The sequence below is a fragment of the Hyperoodon ampullatus genome, assembly GCF_949752795.1.
Source record: "Hyperoodon ampullatus genome assembly, chromosome: 5".
NCBI lineage: Eukaryota > Metazoa > Chordata > Mammalia > Artiodactyla > Ziphiidae > Hyperoodon > Hyperoodon ampullatus.
This window is the reverse complement of record NC_136918.1, coordinates 43,541,679-43,557,705: the sequence shown is the minus strand read 5'-3', so window position 1 is coordinate 43,557,705 and position 16,027 is coordinate 43,541,679. Positions and strand designations below refer to the sequence as shown.

The window sequence follows — 16,027 nt, the reverse complement described above, 5'->3', positions numbered from 1 at the left end:
CCTCCACAGCCCTTTATCATTATTTATGACCCATTGATGTCCCATGGCACCAGAGCTGAGGACTGCTGCTTTCAAGCATGATACCTATCTTTTGAAAAACTTTAATTAGGGAATTTTCAGAAATGCAAAATTTGTAAACCCCAGAGGAAAGATCTTCTGATGATGGAATTTCAGCCCTGTGTTAGGTATAGGTGGAAGAGAAACTCTTGGGCATGAGAATAGGTCTAGGTTTCCTAAAAATCCGTGCTATATGAGTTATTGTTAGTTTCACCTACTCATGGTTATTAAGAAAGTAGCAATGGACAAATATTAAAGTCATAAAGTCACAGGCATTCTGGCCCATTTAAACTTGAAGTGTGGAGTGGAAATCAGGGCCCAATTTGACCTGGTCCACCTAAGACCATGTGAATGTTTCTAGAATGAAAGCCATTTTTCCTTTGAGAAGAGTATAGTCCACATAGAAGTGCTAAAAAAAAAATCCTCCATTATCTTTTCATTATCTTTTCAGCATAATGTTTGTATGATGGGTGAACCCTCAAAAGGAGAGTTGTTATATATGCCGCAGTTTCAACTGCTTAGGCCTGTGTTGCCTTGTTCAGCATCCATTCTAATCCGCGCTGAAATGGGAAATGGAGTGTTGGCAGGATGGGGAGGGATGGAGGAGCTCTGGGACCCAGGGGTCTTGTGAGTGGTCCATTCCTGGATGTCTGCACTGTGTGGGGTCCCGCCATTCACTCTGCCACTTGCTCTGACTCAGGTTCGCTCTCCACATCCATTTCCGTTTCTGCCACCATGATGAAGATCAAAGAGGGGTCAGGAGGTAAAGAGAAAGGAAGCAGAGAGAAGGAGGGAGAGAGAAAAAGAAGAGAAAGAAAAATTAGCAAGCAAAGCAGAAACAGTTTCTGCAGGAAATACAGAAATCACTCCACCAGAATCGATTAAGAATGCATAGTGTAGGTACAGCCAGTGTGAAGGACAGCTTGGGATTGTGGAATGCGTACCATTCTGAGAATTTGTACAGTCATAAATCCTGGCTCATGGCAAGGATAACATTCTGCCTGTGCAGCAAGCTTTGCATTCATCTGGTCCAAACTCTCATTTGGCAGATGGCATCAGAGTGGAGCAGGACTTGTTTGGGGTCACCCAGCAAGGTGGACACAGGGCCAGAACCACAGCCCATAATTCCCACTTCCTGTTTTGGTGCAAGTTTCTTCACTGCACACACACACTTCTGTCTGTTCCCAACCGCTTTCCCCACAGTCCCTGGGGACTCACAACTTCTCAGTCTTTTTGTCTTTTTTGCATCTCCCCTAGGACCCAGCACATGCCTGGGACAAAAGTACTCAATAAATACCTACTCAGTGAACAAGCAGAGAGGCCGGGTGTGTCTGAGTGGGGAGTCTAATAGTCCTGATTCAGGCTATGCTGGGAGAACCAGGTCATATTAGGGAGGAAAAATTCCTCTTTTCTTTAGTACAAAATGACAGCATACCTTTGTATACTAGCATACGTCACATAAAAGAGCACCAGCAGATACATTAGTGCCTTACTCTATCAATACTTCCGTGACAATAAAAAGTGTGTGTTTCATCAGGGACAAAAAATTATTACCAACGTTTCCTACTTTCCAAGAGTATGAATGAGAGAAACCAAACCTCTTCCTATGACGGGGTTGGGTAGGGGAAAGAAACAAGCTTCTACTGAGCTTTTACTTACTCCTGGTGCTCCATGGGTATGATACGTACATTAACTCAGTCCACAGAACAATCAAGAATGCAGGAAACTCAGGCCAAATGAGTCTCAGTCAAGTGTTCATGCATATTTAACTGGTAGAGTCTGGATTTGAATCTAGAAATTCCTGTCTCCAAAGCAGCATCCTGTCCTCTCTACCCCTCATCCTCTGCCTCGTCCTTCAGACCGCCTCCTTGTCCTGTTCTGCAAAGTGCTTCACACAGAACTTAGTCACAGCACCACACACGAGCCACGTGTAGCAGGAGGTGGCAGATGTGTCTGTTGGCATTTAGTTCTTCAATGCCTGGGCCTTGTCTTTTCCATCTGAATTCCCTGTGGACCTCTGTACAGGCATCCAGTAAATGTCTGTTGAGACTTTTTGTTGCAGCCATAAAGTGCACCCATTTCCCACACTGGGCTGACTCCAGCTTCATCATCATATAGAAAAGAAAATTGAAAACAAGCACTTTCTGCTCCAAAATTATGCCTGGGATTTGCCTCAAGGGAGCCCCACCCTGACAGTGTCCCCTTGGGGGCAGTGGGAGTGGATCTGCCTGCTTACTGGACCCGAGCCATTTAGTAGAAGGGAAGAGGACAACACTCTAAAGTTTATATGAGGTCATGAAATGGGGCTGGGCAGGACCCACCCTAATTCTCAACTCCTCACCTCTCCATTCGAAAATATATCCTCCTTCCCTCCCTCCCTCTTTTCTCTTCCCTTTCTGTCGCCAGGCCTCCTCTCATCACTGTTGCCACAGATAAGTTTTCTAAAATTGTGGTCCTCACAAGTCTTGCATTGAAATCACCTGGTTAGGGGCAGAGGGCGTGGTGGCTGGTGATTTGTATTTTTACAAGCTCACTAGGTGATTTATACGGATTACATTATTTCCGAACCAGTGGGATATATTGTAGAATATTAAAGCTCATCCAAAATCTTTACAGCTGAGGTGAAGGATCTTGTCCCTGGTCACAGCATGGCTTAGGAGCAGAACCAAGGCAAGAACTCTGGGTCCCAAGAACCAGTGCAGAACTGGACCCACTGCTTCACGTAGGTCCACTGTGTTGACCACACAGCCCTTCCTGCACAGCCCCAGCTCATGAGCTGTCCCAGGAGACAGTGGATATAGCTGATGGCCACGTAAAGACTGGCAAGGTCACTGGGCTCTGGGCACCAGTGCCAAAACAGTTTCCTGAATTAGCAATTGCCAGAGCTAGTTTCGAACCTGGAAACAAGCTATTCCTTTAGCAAATTTGGCAACCTGCCTGCAGGCAGAGGTAAAATTAGTATTTAGAAAACAAACTGGGACCCACAAGGTCCTTTTGGAATTCTAACATCTTATTGCTGAAAGAAACATTAATAAACTTTGGTCCAACCCCGATGTGTCTGTGTAATTCCTGCCCTAACCCGCTCAGAGTGTACCTGCCAGGTTTTCCCCCTTGTGTGGGCTCTGCTCGGGTCCCACCAGTGCTGGGGAGCTCATGAGCCTTAGAATCAACCGATTGTGTTTTCTTACTTTTACAGGTGGGAATCTTGTTACTCCATGTCCCATCCTTCAGACACTCGATCTGGAATGTGTCCATCTCCACATTATCCTGGGAAGAAACATGAAGGAGGTATGGGAAGGAGGAATGGTGGGGTCTGTGGTCTTTCCCAGTGAAAGCAGCTCGAACAGCAAAGGTGGCTGCCCTCCCCTGAGCTTTCCCAACCGTGCGCCTCCAAGGGCTTGAAGCTAAGGGGAAGACAGATGCTGACTTTGTATCCCCCCGCTCCTACTCTGGAGACAGGCCAGGACTGTGTGCAAGAAGGGGTCCGGGAGGCTGTCTCTGAAGGGAAACTTGGACCTGTGACTCCTTCAGAGCAGCGGCTCTCAAACCTGAGTGAGCAGCAGCATCCCTGGGCCCCTGAGGGCTTCTGCACAGGTCACTGGGCCCTTCTGAATCAGTGGGTCTGGCCTGGGGACCACAGCTTTGCATTTCTAACAAGTGATGTGCTGATGTCGTGGGGTCCTCGCTTGGATTATCCTTCCCTGAGAGCAGCAGTCCACTAGCTTGGCTCACATCAGACTCACCTGGGCAACTAAACAGAGAACAGTCACTGGGCCCCCCCTCCAAGAGATTCTGCTTGAATTGATATCAGGTGGGGTTGGGAGGTGATTTTTTTTTTTGTTGTTGTTGTTGTTGTTGCTGTTGTTGTTGCTGTTGTTTTTAAGTTAACCATGGGGTTCCTAGGAGAACGACTGTTTCAGAGAGCAAGCAATGTCCACCTGCCACCTTTAAAACCTCTACTTCTATCCCAGGTTCCCCCCAGAAGCCTGACAAACTTTGTTAATGTTGTTTGTACTGGTTATTGGGCTGAATGGATTTAATTTGCTCTGACTTTTGTGTCACTTTTAGAAATGAGAGTCTGGGACACACACTTTGAATTTTTAGAAGACTGGAATCTCTGATGCATTTTGGAGGTTTATGGAGAAGGTAGGAAATACTGTGGTGGAACCAGGACAAGCTCTAGAAGCCCATCTGCCCTGGGAGGCTCTGGAGAATTTCTCTGGCCTGGATGACCTCCCTCCCCCGGCAGGACCCTGTACCTTCAGCACTTTGTAGCCTGTGTCACAGCTGATGAGCACCTGGTCTTTGAAAAAGTAGTTGGCTTGCAAGGGCTCGATATTCCCATGGACAGGAGGCTGCAGCTTGGGGCACTCATTCCCTGGTGGGGAACAATGAAAGGAGAAGGTGAGAAAACAAAGAAAAGTCTGGTCACGAGAGGCCATTCCCTAGAATGCAAGGCCTGATGAAGGTGGAAAAGCCACACAAAAACCATATTCCCAGGCTATGGGGGCCTGAACCTACCAGGCCCTGAAGAAGGCTTACTTTGGAAACTTGAGCAGGTCACTTTCCAACATGGACCTCTATTTCCTCATTTGTAAAATGAAGTGGTTGGCCAGATGATTTCACCAAAACTCAGAGTTGGAAAAGATATTAAATGTCACTGGGTGCAACTCTTGTTTAATGTTCCCTTTACATCTTCTATAGTAGACCTCAGACTTCTATTTGCATTCCTACAGGGACAGGGAGCTCGATACCTCCCAATCTGTATCTTTCATACTAGACTCCTCTGATTAAAGGAACAGAATTTTCATATTCAACTGAAATTTATACCCTTGTAATTTTTACTCAGTGGGCATAGTTTGCTCTTTTGGGCCACGCACGATGACCCCACTCTTTCTTCCCAAGACCATTCTTCAAAGTGTTAGAGAGACTGTGATTATATGCCCCTGAGCCCTCTCTTCAAAAGGCTAAATTGGATAGGATTCCTCTTTCCTGGACAAACTCTCCTTTGTTAATATCCTCTTCCTGCCTCTCCCCACAAGCAGGCACTAAATGTGATGATGCAGGCAAGGCCAGGATAGTCTCTGAACTGGATTAGTCACACACAGCTGTGGTCTTGTCACTGATGTCTACCCCCTTCTTTCTCGAGTTACTGCAGGCCCGTTGGATCAAATACCTCCAGCAGAGTATGGACCAGGACTGGGTGCCTTGAGGTACTGGGGAATGAGGCCTGTGGGCTATGTCAGTCTGGGGGACACATGGAGGCAAACGGCCATGGTGAAACATTTTGAGCTACAGACTCTCACCCAAATTCCTGCCCCAGACGTGAGGAGAGCTGGCACTGGAGGGGTCCTCCCCACGCCCAATGTATTACAGTGTGAAGGGGTAAAGTTCAGGAAACAGTTTTTTTTTTTAAATCTCCTCATGTGATTCTGAAGTGCAGCCAGTTTTGAAATCTACATCTAGTCCAAACCCACCATCATTGCTGCCCTTGCGCCCATTTTACAGATGGGAAACTGAGTCAGCAAAGAGAATTTGCCTCGGTCCGAAGCTGCTCACTGGCAGAGTTGGGAGTTCTGCCACATCCCGGGAGGAGCCCCAGGCCTGCTCCCCCTCACCACCTGGCCACTGCCCGATGAGGGCTGAGCATGGGAGCCAAGTGTGACCCAGGAGGGGAGAGGCCGTGTTACCTGTTGCCCTGTACAACATCCTCCAGCCCCGGTTCTCGCCTGAGTTGTCACTGCGGAACAGGATCTGGACGCTGTGGCTCTGGGTATTGATGGGTTCTGGGGCTTTCTCTCCACAGAAGGGCCCCAGAACTTTTGGACCGGTTTTAATCTGTGAGGGGAAAGACAGAGAAGAAGCAGGGTCACACCTGAGTGGCAGTGGCTGCTGCAGGGATTGTCTCTACACTGCACCCGGGGTTTTCTGGAAGCTTCGATGTGAGCCCATGGTGTTCACTCACATTTTTAGTGGGCATTACCATTCACCAAAGGGTTCCATCTCCACTCTCCCATTTACAATTTACAATGGCCCTGGAAGTGGACAAGGCAGGCTGATAATCCTCTGCTCATAGATGAATACATTACGGCTCAGAAAGGGGCAGAGCCCTGTCCAGGTGCACAGGACAGAAAAGGCCTCTGCTCTCAAAGACCCTGCAGCCTAGTCGGGCAGACTAACGGATAATAAACAAAATAATTACAGGCTGTGGTAAGCATTATAAAAATAATCAGGATGATGTACATATATAATATAAGTATATGCTATATGTTTACTATTTATGTGGTAAAATCTATGTAGTTTGTATAATTCATCATTAATATAATAGATAATAACTTTAAATAGGAAGTCAGGGAAGGCCTCTTTGAGGAGGTGACATTGGATTTGAAACATGTAGGATGAGAAGGAGCTTCTCATTGGAAGAGGAGGGAAGAATACTTTCCAGGCAGCGAAAACAACTTATATGAAGGTTGAGGCCAAAGGTGGGAAAGAGCCTGGCAAGTATCAAGAACAGGAAGGATTTGCATTTCTCTAATGATTAGTGATGTTGAGCATCCTTTCATCTGTTTGTTGGCAATCTGTACAAACAATAAATGCTGGAGAGGGTGTGGAGAAAAGGGAACCCTCCTGCACTGTTTGTGGGAATGTAAATTGATACAGCCACTATGGAGAACAGCATGGAGGTTCCTTAAAAAACTAAAAATAGAACTACCATACGACCCAGCAATCCCACTGCTGGGCATATACCCTGAGAAAACCATAATTCAAAAAGAGTCATGTACCACAATATTCACTGCAGCTCTATTTACAATAGCCAGGACATGGAAGCAACCTAAGTGTCCATCAACAGATGAATGGATAAAGAAGATGTGGCACATATATACAATGGAATATTACTCAGCCATAAAAGAAATGAAATTGAGTTATTTGCAGTGAGGCAGATGGACCTAGAGTCTATCACACAGAGTGAAGTAAGTCAGAAAGAGAAAAACAAATACCGTATGCTAACACATATATATGGAATCTTAAAAAAAAAATGGTTCTGAAGAACCTAGGGGCAGGACAGGCATAAAGACACAGAGGTAGAGAATGGACTTGAGGACACAGGGAGGGGGAAGGGTAAGCTGGGACGGAGTGAGATAGTGGCATGGACATATATACACTACCAAATGTAAAACAGCACAGGGAGATCAGCTCGGTGCTTTGTGACCACCTAGAGGGGTGGGATAGGGAGGGTGGGAGGGAGACGCAAGAGGGAGGAGGTATGGGGATATATGTATACATATAGCTGATTCACTTTGTTATACAGCAGAAACTAACACAGCATTGTAAAGCGATTATACCCCAATAAAGATGTTAAAAAAAATTAAAAATAAATAAATAAATAAAAGAACAGGAAGGAAGCCAGTGGGGCTGGAACAGAGGGGATGCCCCGGCTTGAGGTTGGAAAGGCAGGCAAGGGCCATATTGTGTTGAGGAATTTATGTTTACTCCAAATACAATCTTGATGTAAGCTGGCTTTCATAGAGTTTACCCTGGATTCTATGAGAGAGCAGACCATGTAGACCAAGAGTGGAAGCCAGCAAACCCGCCAGGTAGCTTTGCAGTTGACCGGAAGAGAGCAGGGTTTGCACTCAGATGGAGGCAGTGGGGATGGAGAGAAGGGAAGACGCACTCTGGGCTGGTCCGGATTTCCCAGCTCCCGGGCCCAGTCCTGCCTATGCCTTTAACTCTTTCTCCTTTCACCTCTGAGGACCAGCACTCTTTAACCCTCATTTGATGAATTCTATTAATCCTGGGTACATCTTCATCTTGTCAGCCTTACTGTGGCAAGGGGGAAAAGTGAAGCCCCAAGAGGTTACGTGCCTGGATAAGGCTAATAGCATAGCTCCCAGGATATGATGTGTGGTAGACAGAGTTCTAAGATGGTCCCCATGACCTTCACCCTGGTGTTACTTCATGATGATGCTATGTTACCTGGCAGAAGGGATTTTGCAGGTGGGCAAAGGGTTAGTTTGGGAACAGGGAAGATCCCTAGACTGGATCCAATTAAGCTGGTAGATGTTATTTTAAATATTTTTTTTAAGGAAGAAACCTGCTTGGCCCCCTCTCCTGGAAGAAGGGAGGGCCAAGAATGTCAATTTTCCCAATTCATCCAAGATTTTCCAGCATTCCCAGGGCTTATGCCCACTGTCTTCTTACCTTGATGTAGTCATAGGGGCAGGACACGTCAGGATGGTCCTCAATGTCGAAAATGTCCTCAAACTGCAGGCTGATCATGAAACCCTCCTCCAGCTCAATGGTGTAGACGCATTCGGAGCTCTTAGGGTAAGGGCTGGGGAAGTCAGGGCTGGTGATCACGCCAGTCCTCTGCGTGAAGAGGTTGTCACTGCACTCCACTGTGGGAAACACACCGGAGCAAAGTGGCACACCACACCTATGGCCACAGCAACCCCTTTCTTATCTGCTACTGTACAATTTTCCCAGTGGTCCTGAGAGGCAAGTGGGGAAGGAGTCATTATCCCCATTTTACAGATGGGGAAACTGAAGTTTAGTGGGGGGAAGTGATTTAACCAAGGTCACACACCCAGTAATTTGCAGAGTCAATACTCAAAGGCAGTGAGTGTGATAAGCTTTCTTGTCAAATTCTCTGGTCTTCGTGGGGGGCTGGAGGGGTCTGAGATGGAGTGGTCTGGTAGAAAGTCTGGTCTTCTTTTGTCCTGCTCTCCCCTCAGCCCAGGACTCCCTGGGGTCTCTGCTCAAAGCCTTCCTTGATCCCTCATATAACACAGGACCTTCACACGTACCCTCACTCTCTGGCCCTGGTCTTGCTTTTGTTTCTCTTCATGCTGCTGACCACTGCTTGCCAGTATGAAATATATTTGTCAGTGGATTTTCCTGTCTCCACCAGACTGTAAGTTCCCTGAGCTCAGGGATTCTGCTCTGTTCCTCACCACAGCTGCAACCCAGCACCCAGGGTCCTGGATCCTGGCCATGGCTGAGCCCTGCCAAGGCCCTGTTGTTTGCCACTGAACCATTGTCCTTGGGCTGACCCATCCTGGATCTGGCATGACAATTTTCCCTAAGCCTTTGTTTATCCTGCTTATTTGTAAACGAGAAAACTGTGGCCAGAAAGGGGGCATGACTAACCTGAAGTCCCACAGCTATGAGCTGCAGAACAAGGTTTAGAGTGGTTTCTGAATCCCAAAGCTTTCATTTTCTACACCAACCACTTTCATGGGGAGAATATCGCCCCTAAGGGGGCCAAAATTGGTTCTTTGGGAGGGGGAGTTGTTACTCTTTTTATGCATAATACACAGATAGACATACAGTGCATAAGCATATATACAGTATGTCTGTGGTATTAAAATTTCATGGGTGAGGCAATTAGGAAGAGAATGTTTAAAAAGGCTCCTGGGGGCAGAAGTGAAAATGAAAAACAGGATTGGGAAACATTGCTCATTCTTAGCCCCTCTGTACTCAGCACATAGTAGATACTCAATAAATACTTACTGAATGAAAACCATGGAAAATACAATCCTCTTCAAGAAAACTCCTGTTATGTGCCTGCTTTGTACTGATGGGTCCTATAGGGTTTTATATGGAATAAGTAGAAGTTTTTGAAGGAGAAAGGAAAAACATTCTTGTTTCCAGCCTTTTCCTCCTCCAATGATCCCTCCTTAAACACAGATCCTTACCCTGAAGTCATATTAATCTACTGGCAATTCCCCAAACATTCCAAATTCTGTCATGCTTCTGAATGTTTGCAGAAGCTGTTCTCTCTGCCTGGAGTGCCCTCCTTTCCTTGTTCTTTCTCCTTCATCAAGGGCACCATCTCTGAGAAGTGCTTGCTCACTTCTCTGTGCAGACTCAGGTCTGATGGTACCATGTCCACACTTCTTTTACAGCACTTACTACATTTTACCATTTTCCTATGTGGCTATGACCTGCCAGCCAGGAGGTCCTCATGGAAAGTGGCCGAGTCCTCCTATTTCCCCACCCCTGCCTCAGCCTGGAGACTGTGGCAGAGAAGGCACACTGATGAGAGGTGAAAGCAAAGGGAGCTCGAAGGAATGGGACACTTTCTTGCCACCTCTGTCTTTGCCTCTCTCTTCCCTCTTCTTTCCCTTTCACTGAGGTTCTCTCTATCACAGAGGAACTTGAGGGGCCATGAAAGAGCAGGAAAAAAGGACCTGGTGGGTGAAGCCTAGTTCATGGTTCAGGACTGGGAAACCTGGGTTTTCCCTTGACTTGGCCAGTTACTTACAGTAGAAGAGGAAATAGGGACTAAGGAGCAGAAATTCCTGCTGCCCAGGAAGAAAGATGGACTAGAGGCTAGGGCTTCTGAAATGCGGTCCTCTGAGAACCTGAACCCGACTTCCAGGCTGGTGGGCATTTCAGCATCTTTATCCTTGTGGTATCTGAGGCACAGCTCTCTGATTTCATTTTAAATCATCCCTACTTCATATCTGTCCTTCCTCTGAGCCTCCCCTAATCTTATCGGAAAATATGGCGCATAATGGTGATGCAGAGGATCATCGCTGGGCCCCACCTCGGCAGGTCCTGTTGTCTGTGTGGAGGATGTAGCCGAAGCGGCAGGAGCAGTAGTAGCCGCCGATGTAGTTATGGCAGTAGTGGTCACAGGACAGCTCCTCGTCCTCTCGCTCCATGCACTCGTCCACATCTGCGGGGCAGGTAGAGCCTCTCAGTCAACCAGTTCATGTGTGATGGTGAAGACAACAGCCAGCATTTACGGAGCACTCAGTATGGGCCACTCACTGTGTTGGGAGGTTCCTGCAGTCCCTCATTTAAGCCTCACCAAAGGCCCATAAGTAGCCACTGTCTCCATTTACAAATGAGGAGACTTACCCAAGATCACAGAGAGCCTGGTTCAAACCCAGGCAACCTGACTCCTGGTGGTGCCACTGTTCTCTGACAGTTGTGATAATAGCAAGCAGGACCATTATGATCCCCTTTCTATAGATGATGAAGCTAAGACTTAGAGCCATTAAAGAACTTACTCCGAGTCACACCAAGAGTTAAGTGGTGGAGTCAGCATTCAAATCAAGGTGGGCTGGCTCTAGAATCCGGGCTCTTAACCTCTCCTCCATGCTGCTTCTCTCTTTCTAAGTCCCTATGGGGGTCAAGCCCTATATCCTAGGCATTGGAAATAGAAGGATAAAAAGATGTATGTTCTCAACCCAGTTTAAAAATTGGAACATATATTTCTTCCCAAAAGATACAGGAATGGCCACGAAGCACATGAAAAGATGCTCAGCATCACTAGGCACCAGGGAAATGCAAATTAAAACCATAATGAAGTACCACTACATACCCCATGGAATGGTTAAACATTTTTTAATTGATAACATCAACTGTTGGTGAGGATAAGGAGCAGCCAGAACTCTCATACATTGGTGGAGAGATACAAAATGGTGCAAACACTTTGGAAAAAGTTTGACAATTTCTTATAGAACTAAACATACACCTACCCTATGACTCAGAAATTCTGCTCCTAGATATATACCCAGCAGAAGTGAAAACATGTTTGCAAAATGGCTTGTACAAAAAGGTTCATAGAAATTTTATTGAGAGCCAAAATATGGATAGAACCCAGGTGTCCATCAATAGAAGAATAGATAAATAGATTGCAGTATATTCATACAATGAAAAATTACTCTGCTAGGAAAAGAAACAATTACTGATGCATTGCAACAACATGAATGAATATCAAAAACTTTATGCTGAGTAAAAGAATCCTCACCTCACAAAATATATTCTGTATGTGTTCATTTATATGTAGTTTTAGAAGTGGCAAAGTTAATCTATGGTGGAAAAAAAATCTATGGTGGGAAAAAAAAAAATCCCGCCTCTAAAGGAGGTGGGAGTGGGTTGCAATTGGGAAGGAGTACAAGGGAACTTTTTGGGTTAATGATAAAGCTCAACATCTTTTTAGGGGTTTGTGTTACACACAAATATAAATTTTTGAAAATTTAAATGTACTTAAGATTTGTGCATTTCATTGAATGTAAACTTTACATTAAAAGAAAAAAGTGTGAATGGATTAGATAAACAATACGCATGTTATTTAGGAAGAAGAGTACTGATGTCTGCAATTTATTTTGAAATGCATCAAAAAAGATGAATTAATGGATAGAGGATAGATAGATGGATAGATAAGTGATAGAGTAAATGCAGTAAGACATTACTGGTAGAATCTATGTGGTGAGTATAAGGTGTTCATTTTAAAGAAGAGAGCACAAGGCACTTTTAATCTTGAGAGAGAAAGGGAGACCCGGGGATGAGCCACCCACTTCTCTAACTTACCCACAGCCATGTAGTGGCCCTCAAAGCCTGTGAATCGCTCCTCGTTGGAGAAATCTGAACGGAAAGTGATAGACATGAAGGAGCCAGGGGACAGGACCACTTCCTGGCCAGGGGTCTGTTCTGTGTCTGTGGTCTCCCTGCCACAGAAGGTTGCCAGCACCTGGTCTTCAGTTTCTACCTTTAGGGTCAAAAAGAAAGGGAACAAGATGAGCAGCTTCCCAAGTTAGCTTCTCTGCTGGTCTCCAGGAGAAAAGATGGAGGGTCTGCCCACAAGTAGAACAGGCAGCCTGGGAAAGCCAGAGAAAGGGGTTTAGGGATTCTGGGATTTGAGGAAAGACACATTACAGGTTAAGTCAATGTGGCCGTCCAGCCACTGTTTCACTCATTTTGTTTAGGTCCATCAGAAGTAGCTTGGCATTTGTCATCCCTGTTGACAACAAAATGGCTTATTTGTTAAAAATTGCTCAATGTTAAAATACATAAATTTTAACATTGGATAATAGAATAAATAAATAAGAAGAGCTAGATAATCTCACAGATAGATTCTATACGCAACAGGAACTTACATTTCCAGGAAAAGAAAGTTTATACACAATATAAGTCATTCATTGAACATTCAGTGTGTGCCTGCCACAGAGCAAAGCATTGGGTGGGGATGATGGGAGATGAGTAAGACACAGAGCTGTCACGGGGAGGCAGTGTTCAGGGGGAGAAAAACAGACACAGAGATATCACACAGTGTGACAAGTGTCTCATTGAGGATGCACTCAGAAGGAGGTGAAAGATCCCCGTTAGAATGTATGCTGCAAGAGAGTGAGACTTTAATTAATTAATTACCTAATTGATTACTTAATTAATTACTTAATTACTTATTGATATATCTGAGTTTTATTTATAAAATGATACAATATCTGTATCAGAAGTGGAAGTTTTAAAAAAATTGCCTATGCTTTTTATTTATTATTTTTATTGAAGTATAGTCGCTTAATAATGTGTTATTTTCAGGTGTACAACAAAGTGATTCAGTTATACATATATATGCATCTATTCTTTTTCAGATTCTTTTCTTTATAGATGCATCTTCAGTGCATGGTGCAGGACCTAGAACATAGCAGTTACCCAATAAATATTTGTCATTAAGAACTAAAAGTGCAAGACCTGTTCTGAGAATAATGAGATGCCAGGGAGTCTGTGGGGATTGTAGGAGGAGATATATTTGGAGGAATAAGTTGAAACTAGATTACAGTTGACCTTGAATGACATAATAACAAGTGACTCAATTCTGTGAGTAAAGGAAGACGTAATCAGAACTGTATTTAATAGGTAGTCTTAATAATACAGAAACTACTGGAGTCACCCAGAAATAGGTGCATTTGTGTTAAGACTCAGATGCAAATATTGCCTATTTGCTAAAGAATTCTCTACTTTGCAAGAGTCTGAGGCCCTGGGTAAATTCAGAGACCCAAGGAGAGATTCTAAACTGATTGCCTAAAGCAGAATTTGTGTGTTTGGTTTGGGAAGCACAGTGTTGTAGCTGGTTGGTATATTTATTTGACTACCAATACTTGGCCTACCTACCACTCTATCATTTACACCTACTGCGATCCTTTTAAGGTAGTGTTTCTGTTTGCAACCTCTAGATTGGTATTTTAACCAAGATGCATGAGAAAAATCTCTGACCAAGAATGATTTCTGTTGCCTTTCAAAGTCATTAAAGGAAAGTTCTCAAAGGCTGCCTATCTCTAGTAGCTTCTAATGAATTCATTGTTTTGTTCATTAGCTTAGTATGTCAGAAGTATCTTAACATTTGACACTTCTGTTTTGAAACTAATGATTTATTTATTTAAAATAAGTGGGAGTTTTAAAGAAAAACAATTTGCCTTGGCAACAAAACACAAGGACAATTAATCACTAACTTTGGGAACTGAAGTGTAAACAGAAGATGAGATCATAGCTTTGCTATTTTTTCCTCTTCTCTGCAGATACTAGCCCAACTCACACCAGCCTTATTGCTATAGAATGTGCCTATCTGCACACAGCTGAAATGTCACTTCCTTGAACATCACAGCTGTTTTGCTGTTTTGCTGATCTGAGTTTTCCAGGTAGCTGAAGTTTTTACCTAGCTATGACTAAAAAATTTTTTCCGGGGTAGTGGGGTGTAATGCTTTTTAAAGTGCTTTATTCAAATCCCTGCTTTCTCAGGTAAAACATGCTAATCCTTCTTGGTGATCCAGGGACATTGTTATGAACATCAACTATCTTAGGGATATTGAGTTATGTAATGTTGCTTGCCCTGCTTTGAAGGTCCCCAGACTATTATGCCTCTGCAATTCTTATGTCTTCTTTATGTAATGTTTTATTCACTGTTTTAAAATCAGTTTATTAGCTGAAATATGTTGTAAAATAGAAACCAGTTAAGCTGCTATCATTAGAACTTAATAAAAATAAGACAAAATAGATTTAGAGTGAGGGCCTGGGAGAAGGCTTCTTCTATGAGTAACTGCATGAGCTGGAATGCACTATCTTGGTGACCTCTGCTTTGGAGTGTGTATGGACCTGGCATTTAGAGGTCCTGAGCCTTATTCCTGACTCCACCATAAACTGTTATGTGGATGACTCCTGTAGCTCTCCGTTATCCACCTGGTAAACTAGGGGTTTCAACTTGCTGAGTTCTACACTCTCTTCCAGTCCTGACATACTAGTATTCTAACAAGTCATCATATCCATACATTAAATAAACCCACTAGAGGATGGTGAGCAGGAATTTCAACACACAGATTGCGTCCTGCTGAAGAACCTGATGAACTTGAACTTGTTTGTGGTCTATTACCATGTGATACAGAATCAATTACTAATGAAGAGTCATGCCTTGAGCATTAACACTTCCAGGCACAGCAGCCTCCTTCCTAATTCGGTATTCCCAAAGTCTCTGGGGTTCTTTAGTACCTGTAGCATGGACACTTTCAAGTGAAATCAGCCAGAGATAATTTGGATTAGGGAGAGACCTAATGAAAGTCTGTGATAAACAACCTCCTTCCTTGTAACTTCCAGGCTTAAGGACGGTTTATGATGGCAGGTAAACGATCATCACCTGCAGGACCTCACTATTCCAGAGGATAGGTAAGCATGCCCCAGCTGAGACCCATGGGGAAATCTGAGCCAGATATACCTTTAGAAGCAGGGAAGAAAAGGGCCCAGGGCCCTGGGAATTCAGCCTGCAGCTCCAAATAGAGTCCTGGAATATCAGAGCATGGAAGGAGGGACCCTTAAGAGCTGTTTCAATCCCCATCCTTCTAGAGGAAACTGAGGTCCAAAGAGGGGCAGTGACTTGCTCAAGAGTAGAGAGATAATCATGATTCCCTGATACTTGTTTTGTGTTTGGAACTGTTTTGACCCTGGAGAAAGAAACCCACCAACCCAGACAGTGCAAGGCAAAAGACATAGGCACTTTGCCAAACAACTTTTCTGGCTCAAGGGCCTCTTGAAACTTTATCTTGGGTGCATGGACTGTCTCCCAGAGAGGATGTGGCTCAGTGACAGCTCTGGCCATAACCTAAATAGAGGGGTCACTGGCCCTACTTAATATCTTCAGCCCTTGCTATGATTGTAAAATTCTACAAAAACCATTGACTTCTGAGTACAG

The 16,027-nt window shown here is 44.5% G+C and overlaps 1 protein-coding gene across 1 annotated transcript in view; it reads right to left on the bottom strand.

Annotated features, from left to right (window-relative positions):
- The window catches only part of LOC307053507 (mannan-binding lectin serine protease 1-like), a gene marked incomplete at both ends in the record, with an annotated part of 40,042 nt that overhangs the window by 8,394 nt on the left and 15,621 nt on the right, over nucleotides 1-16,027 (bottom strand). Inside the window, 6 exons of the mRNA XM_079704935.1 lie at nucleotides 3,246-3,324; nucleotides 4,317-4,435; nucleotides 5,748-5,895; nucleotides 8,260-8,456; nucleotides 10,610-10,741; nucleotides 12,385-12,562. Coding sequence (XP_079561061.1) covers nucleotides 3,246-3,324; nucleotides 4,317-4,435; nucleotides 5,748-5,895; nucleotides 8,260-8,456; nucleotides 10,610-10,741; nucleotides 12,385-12,562 — 853 coding nt within the window. The remainder of the gene's footprint in view (nucleotides 1-3,245; nucleotides 3,325-4,316; nucleotides 4,436-5,747; nucleotides 5,896-8,259; nucleotides 8,457-10,609; nucleotides 10,742-12,384; nucleotides 12,563-16,027) is intronic.